Source organism: Empidonax traillii, unplaced genomic scaffold, assembly GCF_003031625.1.
Source record: "Empidonax traillii isolate 1590-97213 ecotype Southwest subspecies unplaced genomic scaffold, ASM303162v1 scaffold1391:size172105, whole genome shotgun sequence".
In the NCBI taxonomy this organism is placed as follows: Eukaryota; Metazoa; Chordata; class Aves; order Passeriformes; family Tyrannidae; genus Empidonax; species Empidonax traillii.
In genome coordinates, this window is record NW_020956584.1 from 99106 (window position 1) to 113515 (window position 14410).

The window sequence follows — 14410 nt, forward strand, 5'->3', positions numbered from 1 at the left end:
GCACCCATTAAATATAAATATACCTCTCCAATTTAGAGAGGAGGCTGTTCTGGAGGGCCCAGTCAAAGGCCTTACTGAAGTCCAGATAAACGACATCTGTAGCTGTTCTCTTGTCCACTTATGTAGTCACTCTACCACAGAAGGCCACTCAGTTGGTCAGGCAAGATCTACCCTTGGTGAAGTTGTACTGATTCTCTCAAATCACCTCCTGTCCTCTGTGTGCCTTAACACAGCTTCTAACAGGATCTGCTCCATGATCTTTCCAGACACAGTGGTGATGCTGTCAGGTTAGTTGCTCCCAGGGTCCTCCTTTCTACCTTTTTAAAAAAATGGGTGCAATGTGTTTCCCTTTTTTCTGACTGCCAGGACTTTTGAAAAATGAGTGGAAATATCAAGATAGTCTGTAATAGTATCACAGGTTCTGATCTTCAGCAATGTGACACAGAGTAAGGAAAATACTGAAACTTGGTAAGTTATAATTTCTAGATAAATTTTCTTGCAGAATTTGACAATCATACTGAGAGATGAAACCTTCACTATTTCTGGGGAAAATCCTAGTGTGCGATATCACGTGAAAAAGAACGCCCTCCACCTGATGTTTGATATCATTATCCCAGGAAAATACAACATGACCCTTATTTGGAATAAGCACATGAACTTCTTCATCAAGATCTCCAGAGGAACACAGGTATGGCAGAATAACTTCCTCAGCCAAGTGTCCTTCAACTCAGATTGAACTGCCCATTTGATCGCAGTTGCCTTGACTCTTTATGATAGCAAAGGTTCTTCAAAAGTGCTACTAGCAATTAATTTCATCTTTATCTCCAAAACAGCAGAGATTTTCACTAGAGGCTGATTTTCAAGTGATTTCTGTACTGCACTCAGGAAATTTTTGAGCTAAATGTTTGTATTCTATAGAACTGCATGGTTGAATTTGATCTCTAAATGATGACAGTTTGCAGTTCAGAAAACATGTTCCTCCAGTGACAAACAAAACCTCATTCACAAGAAGCTAAGAATGTATGACAGAGTATTTGTAGATGACATTCACTCCTAAAGCACGGGAAACCATCAGTAATCGAAAGGGAAGGTGAGTAATTGTAACTTGCTGAACTGACACTGCTGCTTTCATTTGTTTTAGGAAACTATATGTGGTTTGTGTGGGAACTATAATGGCAACATGAAGGATGATTTTGAAACTCGAAGCAAGTACGTGGCATCAAACGAATTGGAATTTGTCAATTCTTGGAAAGAGAATCCTCTCTGTGGGGATGTGTACTTTGTAGTGGACCCCTGTAGCAAGAACCCTTATCGTAAAGCATGGGCAGAAAAGACATGTTCTGTCATCAACAGCCAGGTTTTTTCTGCCTGTCACAATAAGGTAAGAATTTATTTGCTCCTCCTTTTACTTACAGGCATAATCTACGTTCTTCCAAAATGCTCACACTCCAACAGGCAATTTTTGTTTCCCAAAGTGTTTCAATGAAACACATGTAAAATCTTTTATGCATCACATTTATGTTTATTTTCATCCTTTCTTATTAACACTTCACCAGCGTTTCTTTAAGCACAAAAGCTAAGTGTGGTATTAACTGATTACTAGAACTATGAGAGTGAAAAAAGTCTTAAGAATCAAAAATTAGTCTGTTGGTGATACCTGATCAATGCACTTACTCTTTTGAAACCATTTAGTCTTTGTTATAAAATCAAACTAAAGAATGTCCTGAAAACCCGTGTTCTCATCAGTAAGTCAACAGCACTACTTAGAGATGATCCATCCTAAAGCAAGATACCTATTTGTTTAAAGTTGTCCACTTTGTGGAAATAAAAATATCACAAGGGTCATCAGGAACAGGCCTTCTGAAGTGAAATCCCTCATTTTCAGGTGAATTCCTCATTTTCAGGAGGTGAAAACAAGTGAGAAATGGGGATAATGCTGCAGTGTTTATGTATGTACACAGAGGCTGTACAGCTGATGAACTTAGATATTTGTGCCTAAATGGATGTGGGGATTTGAGGAGGTTTTTTATCTAACTATAAATAATAGGTTCAATACCAGTATAAATTAAGAAATACATATCAGGCAAAACATCACCAGTTTCTGTTGTTGATGTGGAGACACCTGATTCTGGCTAAAAAGATCTGTATGATGTGGGGTTGTAATTGCTTTAATAAGTGTTCAGATGAAATGCTAGTTATTCCCACTTAGCGGAGATTAAAAAAAAAAAAAATCTTCTTAACAAATTGGCACAAAATAATCTTAAAAAATTCATCCCCTTATTTTCCAATGCAGGTGAATCGGATGCCCTATTATGAGGCCTGCGTTCGAGACTCTTGTGGGTGTGACATTGGAGGGGACTGTGAGTGCATGTGTGATGCCATTGCAGTGTATGCCATGGCATGTTTAGACAAAGGTATCTGCATTGACTGGAGGACCCCTGAGTTCTGTCGTAAGTTCCCTTGAGTTCTCCTTAAACAGCGTAAGAGATTATTATTGTTGCTGTGAGTATATTCATATGACAATGTAAGAAAATTATTAATAAATACCTCAAAGGTTGCATTTTCTCCGTGGGCAAATAGTTGACTTCAGTCACCTGGATTTTGAAATCTTTTCATTTGTGCTAAATTAACCAAAATATTATAACCCTTTTTACCATGAGGAGAAAATAATGTGGTCACAGAAAGCAGACTCTTACTTCTGCTGCCACTGTGTAGTGCAATGTCAATTTGTCAGCAGAGAAAGCATGAAATAGTAAAAAAATATATTTCATTTTAGCTACAATGAATCTACAATCCATCTGTGTGGATGTCAAGGAAATGAAGACAGTTGTGTTGGCTGGAACACTGTAAAACAGGAAAAAGATATCAAGGTGTTCCAGAACACTCTATATAGAGGGGAAAAAAGTGTGAGCTTCTTATGAGTCAATACTAGAGTTGTCATCTTTGATGGTTTCTTTTCCACATTTCACTATATTGTGTATTAAAAATTGTGGAAATGCTTGCATACTGCACTTGCAAAAAATAAACTGTCATCACTGAGTTAAAATATAAATTTACATCAGAAGCTGATAACTTCAGTGAATTTTTTATTATTTTATTAATTTTGTCCTCCCTTTAGTACTTCAAAAATACTATACCATTAAGTTGAAGAAAAAATCTGATTTCTGTCTTGCTTTTACCTTTTTTAGCTGTCTATTGTGAGTACTACAATTCTCATAAAAGAAAAGGAGTTGACAATGCTTATTCCTCTGGCTACAATGATGACAAGTGCACCTGGCATTACAGGCCTTGTAATTGCCCAAATCAAAACTACAAATATGTCAACATTGAAGGTAATGAGCTATACTACTCTAAACCAGGGAACAGTAACATAATAACTATTTTCAATGTTGTTTTTTACATTAGTCATACCACAGTTAAATAGTGGTATTCTAATTGAGGGTATATTTGAAGCAGTTTTGCTGATCCTTCCCTTACTACTACAGTTTTAAAATACATAGTCAACTCAGGAGCTGTTCTACAACTAGCTTTATACTGAGCTCAGCCTATCTGGAAGAGAAATTCTGACTTGCATTAAATCAGAAGAATACACTGTACTTAGGGATGAAGACATGTGGAGAGAGCAGTTAGTATTTTTATTAAACAAATGCGTATAGCTGGAGAAACCAAAAAAAATCCTACATAGGCAGATGGTCTTTCTGAGAATGACAGTGGAAATACTTACCTGAATAGATGATGTTGCAACTGATACTACTTTCTAATAGCAGAGATGTAATATATTAGATGCTAAACAGCATCAATTAAATGCCTTTTTCTGAGAAATGTAAAACAATCTTCTCTTTCCCTTTCTTCAGGTTGTTACAACTGCTCTCATGATGAATACTTTGACCATGAAAAGAACTTGTGCATGCCATGTGGTAAGCAGCAGAGATATCTCAGAGATATTTAACTTTTTTCATCCAAAAAGAGAACATTTAGGAGAAGATCAGACTTAGCTAATGGACTCTACTTCGCAAATCTCTTTGGAGATTTTCTTTTAAAATTAACTTAAGATTTATTGCCATATTGTTTACTTCTGTGAAAACCTATCTTATCAAATAATGTTTTGGATAGACTCAAGTGCAGAGTTTGGATTTTCATGCAGATGTAAGAAAAACTTCAGGACAATTTTTTTCATATTACAAAATTCTAACGTGTGTATTCAGAATCTCAGCTAGTGATCTCATTTACATACAAAACCACGTTCCATTATCCCTGAAGGATGAGGTGCCCTTAAGCATAAAAGTCATAAGGACGATAGCAAAACTTACTAGTGTTCATTATTATTTTGAGATGTATTTATTTATTTGTAATTAAGTCCTTCGATATGGATTTTGCCACTGAAATACGTAATTTTAAACACTTCCAGGAATCCCTCACTAATTAACACAATCCTTTGAATCCACTCTGAAATTTGCCTTATTTGGAATATTTTAATATGCTTTTATTCACAAACTTAACCTGTTCTACCTTTACACAACAGGAGAAGAAAGCACTAGTACCACGCCTGAAACATCTTCGCCAGGTTAGTTGACCAAACTAATATTTACATACTGATATCATGTCCTGATAAGTGTTTACAAAGTCAATGATACCCTTGTTCACGTTTTATAGTAGCATCACCAGTTTCACGGGCAGAAGATGCAATGATGAAAAATGACCTGGTACCATAATATGCTGGGCTGCATCAAAAGCAGCGTGGCTAGCAGGTGAAGGGAGGTGATTTTGCCCCTCTGCTTTAATGAAAGCCCTCCTGAAGTGCTGTGCAGTCCTCAGTTCCAGGCAGTGGAGGGTCAGAAGGATGATCAGAGGGCTGTAACACCTCTCCTGTGAGGAAAGGCTGAGAGACCTGGTGTTGTTCAGCCTGGAGAACAGAAGGCTCCAGAGAGGCCTCATTGTAGCCTTTCAATACTTGAACGGGGCTTGTAAGAAAGATGGGGACAGACTTAGTTGGGTCTGTTGTGATGGGACAAGGGGTAATGGTTTTAAACTGGAAGGGAGTAGATTCAGAGTAGAAATAAGGAAGAAATTGTTTATTATGGGGGTGGTAAAACACTGGAAGAGGTTGCCCAGAGAGGATGTAGATGCCCCCATCCCTGGAAGCATTTGAGAGCAGGTTGGACTGGGCTTTGAGCAACCTAATCTAGCTGAAGATGTCCCTGCTCATTGCAGTGACTGACCATATAGCACTTCAAAAACTTAAGTCTTCATGGAAATATATGACTGACTATACCAAATCCCTATAGGCTGATACAGGAAAGGGACCTATATACAATAATCTTAAATTTGTTAGAAATTCATTAGTTTCCCTGAAGATAGATGGTATTGGAAAACATTACACTGTGGGTTCTGCGGATAATAAAATACTATTCCATTTCTGCTGCTATGCACAAGTATTTATGCCAAATTCACTGTAAAGTGAAGAAAAAGGTATAAAGCTTCTGCATGAATACCTGTTTAATGTATTCACTGCACATGATAGGAAAGGAAGCAATGGATAACTGCTCTCAAAGGCTTCATCTAAAAGGCTTTATCTGAAAGATGTTAATAGTAGTTACTGCTGATAGTTATAAAAGTGGTGTTTTTACTTAAAAAAAAATTCAGTTCATATAGGTGCATTATAAATAGGTCATAGAGGACTATTTCTTATCCTTTGATTTTTTTTCTCTTAGTAACAACAGTGCAGCCTGAAGTAACAAGAAGCTCTGCCACAAGCACCCTACCAACAGTACCTAGTACTTCTTCTGCAACTGCTATATCAACTGAGATTACAAATCCAACAATAACTGCAAAAATTACAGTTCCCAGAACTTCACCCATACAACCTCTTGTCACAATAAAGTCAACAACTGGTAGGTTTTTAGTGTTACTGTCTAAAATAAATTACAGTAAGCTCACTCTATACATAATTGAGATACCACTTCCTAGAAAAGCATTGCAAACTCATAAAACATCCAAGCATTAGACTCCAAGCTGTGAGGTAGGCAAAACAGGCTTCCAGAAAGGAGTTTATAAACCAGAGATGTTCAGAAGTGTAGATCAAAAGTGCATGGAAAGATAAAGGATATAGACACTAGGTTAAAAACATAACCAAAAGTCACTTGTGTGACTCATCTGAGAAGCACATTAGAAGTTCTGTAAGCAGTGAGCCAGCCCAGATCCAGTTAGATTTATTAGCTCAGCTTCAGCCTCTTTTGCACAGCTGGTTCAGTTATGCAGTCATACTCAAGGAACAACCAATCTGTTAACTCTGAATAATGTAAGCAAGCCCAAAGCAGATTCACACAGCTATTGGTGTAGCAGCTTTGTCTAGGCTTCTAGAGTCCTGCTCTCAGGAGGATGACCCTGCCAACATAAATTACTTTCTGATTCTATTGCTTGTGGAGACTCGTTTAGTCTCACACCAACATGCACTTCAGCTAATTAACCATCTTGCACCCTGGCTATCAGGGAAAGCAGAGTTAAAAATAGGTCCCAAAGGATTCAAAACACAGCTTCAAAAGCTGACATTATGACAGATAATTTGGGCACTGGGACAAGAAAGTCCTATAGTATAATGTTATTTAACTTTTTAGTATGAATTACAGAAAGCTAAAACTGTGGCTGATTTGGAACATAATAGTAGCCAATGAAACTGTGATTTGGGCAAAGCGCCCACACAGACTGTAGCCAATAAGTGACAATAAATCTAACTTCTTATAAAAATTACATTAAAAAAGTCTAGTACAGAAAAAATACAGAAAATGAGAACAAGGACAGGCACGAGACAGTAGAAAACAAATGTAAGTACAGAAATATTTGACAAGCTTTTGAGAACACGAGTGCAACAATGACGCTGAAAATGTTCAAAAGATCAAGGTGAAAAAGGGTCTCTAAAATATGGGTATTTTCTTCATAATTTATCTATTTTTAATTATTCTATGAATTGATTACTCACATTGTACTATTTACCTTTACTCCAAAAGAACACACAACATCAATTTCTACCACACTGAACATGACTACAACCATCACTACTCCTTCCATAACTACCACACCAAAGAGAACCATGACCACTATACCAAAGTCTACGCCTGCTGCCTCATCAACTGCTGCATCAACAGAGACAGAGCCAGTAAGGGTCACCTCACCACCCTTCAAGACCACTATCAAAGAGGAAATGACAACCTCCTCACTATCTACTCAAACCCTGTCTCAGAGCATAACTTTCAGCAAGCCTAAACTACCACCAGCAGGTAAATACCACTTTTTGATATCTGTCAGGCCAAGCCATCACTCACAGGACATATGTCAATGTACTGCTTAATAAAAAAACCCCAAGCATTCTTACTAGTGGTCTTAACATTGCAGATAGATAGGAAAGGACATGGATAACTGAAGAAGCGTGATTAAAATGGAAATTTGTCTTGCCGATGGAGCAAGCATTTGACATCCAAATATAATCTTAAACCTAACATTTCTCTTCCAACACTTCCCTCAAATTTAGACAGAATCTCTCCATGTCTCAAGGCAAGTTCTTGAAAACCCACAGACCACAGAATACATATTCCCCCTAGCCAGTGTAACAAATACTCCCACCAATAAATATTAAATAAAAGGATTTTTTTTTTCTTTTTTTGTCTGGCACTCAGTGTACCAACAAGGACAGTCTCCTCAGAGGCTCTATGGCAACATGAATTACTAGGTTAGCAGCTGACACCAGAGGCTGTGACAGGGTGTGGTGGGAATTCTGCTCTAGAGGGAGGGCAGGTGTACATTCTTCCAATCCATGTGTCTCCCACAAAGTACTGTTGGGGTGCATACATCTGGGGCTTCTTGTGTCAGCAATCACAGCTTCCTCTAGGAACCTTTCCAGACATTACTAATATTTATTCTTACTTACCTTACAGTGAGTGAGGGAATCCCAACAACCACTCTGCACCAACCAGAAGGTAAGAGGGAATAGACAGATGCCCTTGGCCTAAGACTCTGCTTCACTTACTCCAGCCTTTTCAGGTGATATTCTTGCCCAGTCTGGAATGCCTGGGAGCCTCTTTTCTGAGGAGCTTCAGAATAAGGCAGGGGGTGCTGAATTGTCAGAAGGCACACTTCAGGCCCAGTTTTGCCCCATATTTTTTGAGGGGAAAGCCATTGACCTGTTTTTCCCTCTTGCCCAGTAAGACTCAGTGGGGTCTAGTTCTGTCTTTCTTACCTCTACCCCATTACCTGGGGGTTCTGCCTGGGAATTTTCTACCTCCTTTGCCTTCTGTTCTTGCCCTGCCACCTCCAATCAACTTGTGCTTTTCTCTCGGTAGTTGTCACCCACATAAGAACATGGACACAGCCTGCGCAGCATCTCGTCACGCAGACACAGACCAACCCTGCCACATCCACCAGCAGCACATCTCCAAGCCCGAGCTCTTTGCCTGCCACCTCAGCCTCATCTGCTTCTTCCCTTTCCTCAACTGTGTCCTCGACACGGCTGGGAACATCACATCCTGGTAAGGCTCCCTCCTGCCCTTCCTGCTGCTCTGTCTGCTTCTTCCAGCTCCCACCATTTTCTCCTAGGCAGCATGTCCCGCACAGGAATCAGTTTTGGTATTTGTTCTCAATTCCCACTGTTATTCCCATGGAACACCAGCAGGTCATGCGACTGACCCACACATGACCCTGACTACATCCTCCTCCCTTTCTGATTCAGGGGTTTGGCTCTGAGGCACAGGCCTTTATCAGAGTACAGACATCCATGAGTTCCTGCCCTAAAACTGCCAATCACATGCAAGCTAACACACACCTCTCTCTTCTTACAGTGGTGCCCTGAGCGCACAGTGGGGCACTGGGGGGAAAAAAAGCAGTGAAGCTGGAAATGCATCTGCAGTTTACAACTCAGGACAGTTTTGGGTGAGAGACATAACCCAAGCCATCATCTCCAGCCAAAGGATGCCCAGGCCCTGGCACACCCATGAAAAGGGTGGTTCAACAAATACCATCTCACTGACCAATGCTGACCCTGAGTACTAAAGAGTCGTAAGTGGAGGGTGATGAAAAAAGTGTACGCTCAACTCCACACTAAAGTTCTCTTAGACACATTCACATACCTGAGTTGTCTTACTGTTGATCCTCTTTTGAGGAGATACCACAACAGGTTTTGTCCACAATCCTTCCCAAGACTCAACTGATCTTTTCTCTCATCCAGTTCTTTGTAGCAGGGAAGCCAATCAGAGATAATACACCAGCTAGTGAAGTAGTAACAGATGAGTACTCTGGTCATGAGAGAGAGAGGAGTCATTCATGGCCAGTGCATCCATGTCCCAGTAGCCACAGCTTCCAATGGATCCTTACCAGCACAGTCTACACCACGTAAATTTTAAACTAACAGTAAACAAGTAAATACTGCACATGAAAGTAGAGATAACTCTTCCCAACTCAGTAGTTCCAGGAAGAAGAAGATAACAAACAAATTGCTAGAGGTCGATCTTCAAAATGGTCTGCAGCAAACAAATATCAAATGACGCAGGGCATGATGGGACATATTAAAGATAATAAATACTTTTGTTCAATTCCAAAAAAAAAAAACCACCACCAACAAAAAAAACCCCAAACAAACAAAAATTAATTACTGGGGCCACAGTCTCCCATCCTGACCCATAACCTAGCACAAAGCCTCCAAACTAGAACTGTAGACATCACCCAACTTCTCATCAAATCAGCAACGTAAAACTGACCTGTGCTTTCCTCCCAACAGCCATCACCCATAAAAAGTCAACTGAGCCACACATTGAGCCACCTCTGACCACACACAAGACCACGGCCTCCACCTCCATCAGCAGCACCTCCAAGACCTCTGTCTCCACAGAGACACCAAGCAGCACAGAACTCCCTCTGGCAACATCATCTCCAAATCCCAGCTCTTCACCTGCCCCCAGCAGCCCACTCAGCACCCGGCTGCCATCTGCTCCCACTTCCACACTCTATTCCACAGCAGCTCCAAGCACCAGCCCCAGGCCTACACCCACAACCCTGAGGCCCAAGCCCTCTTCCCCCATGACAAGTGCTCCACAAGAGTCTCCTACAACAGAGACCTCTGCACCCACCACAGCCAAAACCAGCACAGTGCCATCGCCTGCTCCTTCTGCTTCTTCCACTGTGTCCTCAACACAGATGAGCTCCTCACAGCCTGGTAAGACCCACTCCTCTGTGTCCCACTGCTTCTGCCTGCTCTCCCTTTTCCCTTCTTCTTTTCTAGGAGTGCAGACCAGTTGCACATTTTTTCTGAATTGCTCTCCATTCCCAGTATTTTTTCACATCCTCAATGTGCTATGCCTGTCCTTTGCTATGGCCCTGTGGCACTGGTCTAGCCCCTGTAGTCTGGCCTCATAGGCTCAGAGTCAGCAGTCCTTAGAGCCTACCTATTCCTTGAAGGGAGACATGCACATCTGGATAGACACGTTTCCAGGAAGCGGCAGAGCGAACTTGTCTGTTGGAAGGCACCCTGTCCTTTTCCAATTTTTTTAGAGGGGAAAATGAACACAGCTTTTAGGGAGAAGCCACAACCCCAATTCTCCCCCTTTACCAAGAATATTTTTGCAGCCCAGAGCTACTATTTTTACTCATGCTTCTAGTTCAAAACTTATACCCATCTCCTTTCCCTTCCCCTCCTTCCCTCATCCCCAACTGACCTGTGCTTTCCTCCCAACAGCCTTCACCCATAAAAAGTCAACTGAGCCACACATTGAGCCACCTCTGACCACACACAAGACCACGGCCTCCACCTCCATCAGCAGCACCTCCAAGACCTCTGTCTCCACAGAGACCAGCCCACCAAGCAGCACAGAACTCCCTCTGGCAACAACATCTCCAAATCCCAGCTCTCCGCCTGCCCCCAGCAGCCCACTCAGCACCCGGCTGCCATCTGCTCCCACTTCCACACTCTATTCCACAGCAGCTCCAAGCACCAGCCCCAGGCCTACACCCACAACCCTGAGGCCCAAGCCCTCTTCCCCCATGACAAGTGCTCCACAAGAGTCTCCTACAACAGAGTCCTCTGCACCCACCACAGCCAAAACCAGCACAGTGCCATCGCCTGCTCCTTCTGCTTCTTCCACTGTGTCCTCAACATGGCTGAGCTCCTCACAGCCCGGTAAGACCCACTCCTCTGTGTCCCACTGCTCTCAGAATCCCAGAATTCTTAGGGTTTGAAGGGACCTCTGGACATTATCTAGTCCAACATCCCTGCTAAAAAAGGGGTCTCTTAGTGTAGGTTACGCTAAGACAATACGTCTAGATGCGTTTTGAATGTCTCCACAGAGGGATACTCCACAATCTCCCTGGGGAGACTGTTCCACTGCTCTGCCATCCAAAATGTGAAGAAGTTGTTCCTTGGGTTAATTAAACCCGAGGAATTTTGTGTTTTAGTTTATTTTAGTTTATTTTAGTGCCTTGTCCTGTTGCTGGGTGCCAACACAAAAGTGTCAACATCCTCTTGGCATCCGCCTTTGAGATACTAGTATACAATGATGAGATCCCCTCTCAGTCTTCTCTACTCTAGACTCAACAGGCCTATCAACAGTCTGTCCAAATATGAAAGATGCTAGAATCCATTGATCATTTTCGTGTGCCTCCTCTACATCTCTCGTGTCTGCTCCTCCCAGCTCCCTGCATCCCTTTTCCACCCTCTCCCTGCTGCTTTCCCTTCCTTCTACTCTCCTTCCCTCCCTGCCTCCCTCCTTTCCTTCCCTTTATTCATCCATCTAAGAACGACATCTCATTTGTGCATTTGTTTGGGTGTTGGGCCCTCCATTCCCACTGCCTTTGGCCAGCCTCCTTCCAGATGAATTTCTGGGCCTGAGCAATGACTCTGCTTTGGGTGAAATCAATTTCTGTTCCTAGCAGGGTTCCTGGTGCTGTGTTTTAGCTGCGGGTCTGAGCCAGTGTTGATGGCACACAAATGCTTTAGTGATTGCTGAGGAGTGCTAGCAGAGCATCCAGGCCACCTGTGTTTCTCCTCCTGTTCTCTTGCCAGACAGGGAGTGGGCAAGGAGGGGACAGGGCAGTTTTTCAAAAGTAGCCATTGCTTGGAGACTGGCTGGGCATTGGCCAGCAGAGTGAGGCAGTGAGTGACTGCCTTTGCACCTCATGGGTGGGTCTGAGTTCATTTTTCCTTTAGTTTCTTCACTTCTGAAAATTGCTTCTATCCAGAAAAGTGTGGGTATTTCTGCTTTGGCCTCTTCATTTCTCTCCCCATGTCTGATGAGTGGCAGTGAGCGAGTGGCTGGGTAGGAACTTTGCATCCAGCCAGGTCACCCCACCATCACCTGGCACACACTTTGGCCATGACAGGATCTAAGCAGGACGTGGAGGCTCCAGGAAGGAGCCAAAAGCCTAATCTTCCATCTTGACCAAAGAGACTCAGTGTGATATGGACCTGCTTTTCTTACCCAATGCATTAGCCAAGGTTTCTGCCCACCTCCTCTGCCTTCCACTCTTTCCCTCATCCCCAACTGACCTGTGCTTTCCTCCCAACAGCCATCACCCATAAAAAGTCGACTGAGCCACACATTGAGCCACCTCTGACCACACACAAGACCACGGCCTCCGCCTCCATCAGCAGCACCTCCAAGACCTCTGTCTCCACAGAGACCAGCCCACCAAGCAGCACAGAACTCCCTCTGGCAACATCATCTCCAAATCCCAGCTCTCCACCTGCCCCCAGCAGCCCACTCAGCACCCGGCTGCCATCTGCTCCCACTTCCACACTCTATTCCACAGCAGCTCCAAGCACCAGCCCCAGGCCTACACCCACAACCCTGAGGCCCAAGCCCTCTTCCCCCATGACAAGTGTTCCACAGGAGTCTCCTACAACAGAGACCTCTGCACCCACCACAGCCAAAACCAGCACAGTGCCATCCCCTGCTCCTTCTGCCTCCTCGACCATGTCCTCAACACAGATGAGCTCCTCACAGCCTGGTAAGACCCACTCCATTTTGTCCCACTGCTTCTGCCTGCTCTCCCTTTTCCCTTCTTCTTTTCTAGGAGTGCAGACCAGTTGCACATTTTTTCTGAATTGCTCTCCATTCCCAATATTTTTTCACATCCTCAATGTGCTATGCCTGTCCTTTGCTATGGCCCTGTGGCACTGGTCTAGCCCCTGTAGTCTGGCCTCATAGGCTCAGAGTCAGCAGTCCTTAGAGCCTACCTATTCCTTGAAGGGAGACATGCACATCTGGATAGACACGTTTCCAGGAAGTGGCAGAGCGAATTTGTCTGTTGGAAGGCACCCTGTCCTTTTCCACTTTTTTTGGACGGGAAAATGAACACAGCTTTTAGGGAGAAGCCACAACCCCAGTTCCCCCCCTTTACCAAGAATATTTTTGCAGCCCAGAGCTACTATTTTTACTCATGCTTCTAGTTCAAAACTTACACCCTATCTCCTTTCCCTTCCACTCTTTCCCTCATCCCCAATTGACCTGTGCTTTCCTCCCAACAGCCTTCACCCATAAGAAGTCAACTGAGCCACACATTGAGCCACCTCTGACCACACACAAGACCACGGTCACCACCTCCATCAGCAGCACCTCCAAGACCTCTGTCTCCACAGAGACCAGCCCACCAAGCAGCACAGAACTCCCTCTGGCAACAACATCTCCAAATCCCAGCTCTCCGCCTGCCCCCAGCAGCCCACTCAGCACCCGGCTGCCATCTGCTCCCACTTCCACACTCTATTCCACAGCAGCTCCAAGCACCAGCCCCAGGCCTACACCCACAACCCTAATAACCAAGCCCTCTTCCCTCATGACAAGTGCTCCACAAGAGTCTCCAACAACAGAGACCTCTGCACCCACCACAGCCAAAACCAGTACAGTGCCATCCCCTGCTCCTTCTGCTTCTTCCACTGTGTTTTCAACATGGCTGAGCTCCTCACAGCCTGGTAAGCCTTCCTGCTACATGTCCTGCTGCTCAAAGAATCCCAAACTTGTTAGGATTGGAAGGGACCTCTGAATATCATTACCTGCCTGCCAAGAAGGGGTCTCTAAATGCAGGTAACACTGGAATGTTTCCAGATAGGTTTTGAATTTTTCCAGAGAAGGAGATTCCACAGTCTCTATGGGGAGAGAGCCTCTTCCACGGCTCTGCCCTTCTCAACATAAAGAAGTTGTTCCTCATGTTGAGTAGTGGAATTTCTTGTGCTTTATTCCATGGCCATTGCTCCTTGTTCTGTCACTGGGCACCAACAAAAAAAGTCTGCCTCCATGCTCTTGGCACCTGCCTTTGAGATATTTGTGTACAATCATGAGATTCCCTCTCAGCCTTCTCTTCTCAGGATTCAACAGGCCCAGCTCGCCAAGTCTCTCCACTGATCATGTTTATGTCTCTCCTTTGGTCCACTGATGAT

General features: G+C 43.4%; 1 protein-coding gene across 1 annotated transcript in view; it reads left to right on the forward strand.

The window, feature by feature from the left end:
• LOC114069896 (mucin-6) overlaps nucleotides 1-13184 on the forward strand; it is a 51721-nt gene extending 38537 nt beyond the window's left edge. The window contains exons 23-36 of the mRNA XM_027907006.1: nucleotides 503-688; nucleotides 1142-1381; nucleotides 2294-2450; nucleotides 3189-3332; nucleotides 3855-3917; nucleotides 4523-4564; nucleotides 5712-5891; nucleotides 7005-7274; nucleotides 7929-7970; nucleotides 8334-8616; nucleotides 9729-10198; nucleotides 10718-11158; nucleotides 12544-12984; nucleotides 13051-13184. Coding sequence (XP_027762807.1) covers nucleotides 503-688; nucleotides 1142-1381; nucleotides 2294-2450; nucleotides 3189-3332; nucleotides 3855-3917; nucleotides 4523-4564; nucleotides 5712-5891; nucleotides 7005-7274; nucleotides 7929-7970; nucleotides 8334-8616; nucleotides 9729-10198; nucleotides 10718-11158; nucleotides 12544-12984; nucleotides 13051-13184 — 3093 coding nt within the window. The remainder of the gene's footprint in view (nucleotides 1-502; nucleotides 689-1141; nucleotides 1382-2293; nucleotides 2451-3188; nucleotides 3333-3854; nucleotides 3918-4522; nucleotides 4565-5711; nucleotides 5892-7004; nucleotides 7275-7928; nucleotides 7971-8333; nucleotides 8617-9728; nucleotides 10199-10717; nucleotides 11159-12543; nucleotides 12985-13050) is intronic.
• The last annotated feature ends 1226 nt before the right edge of the window (nucleotides 13185-14410 follow it).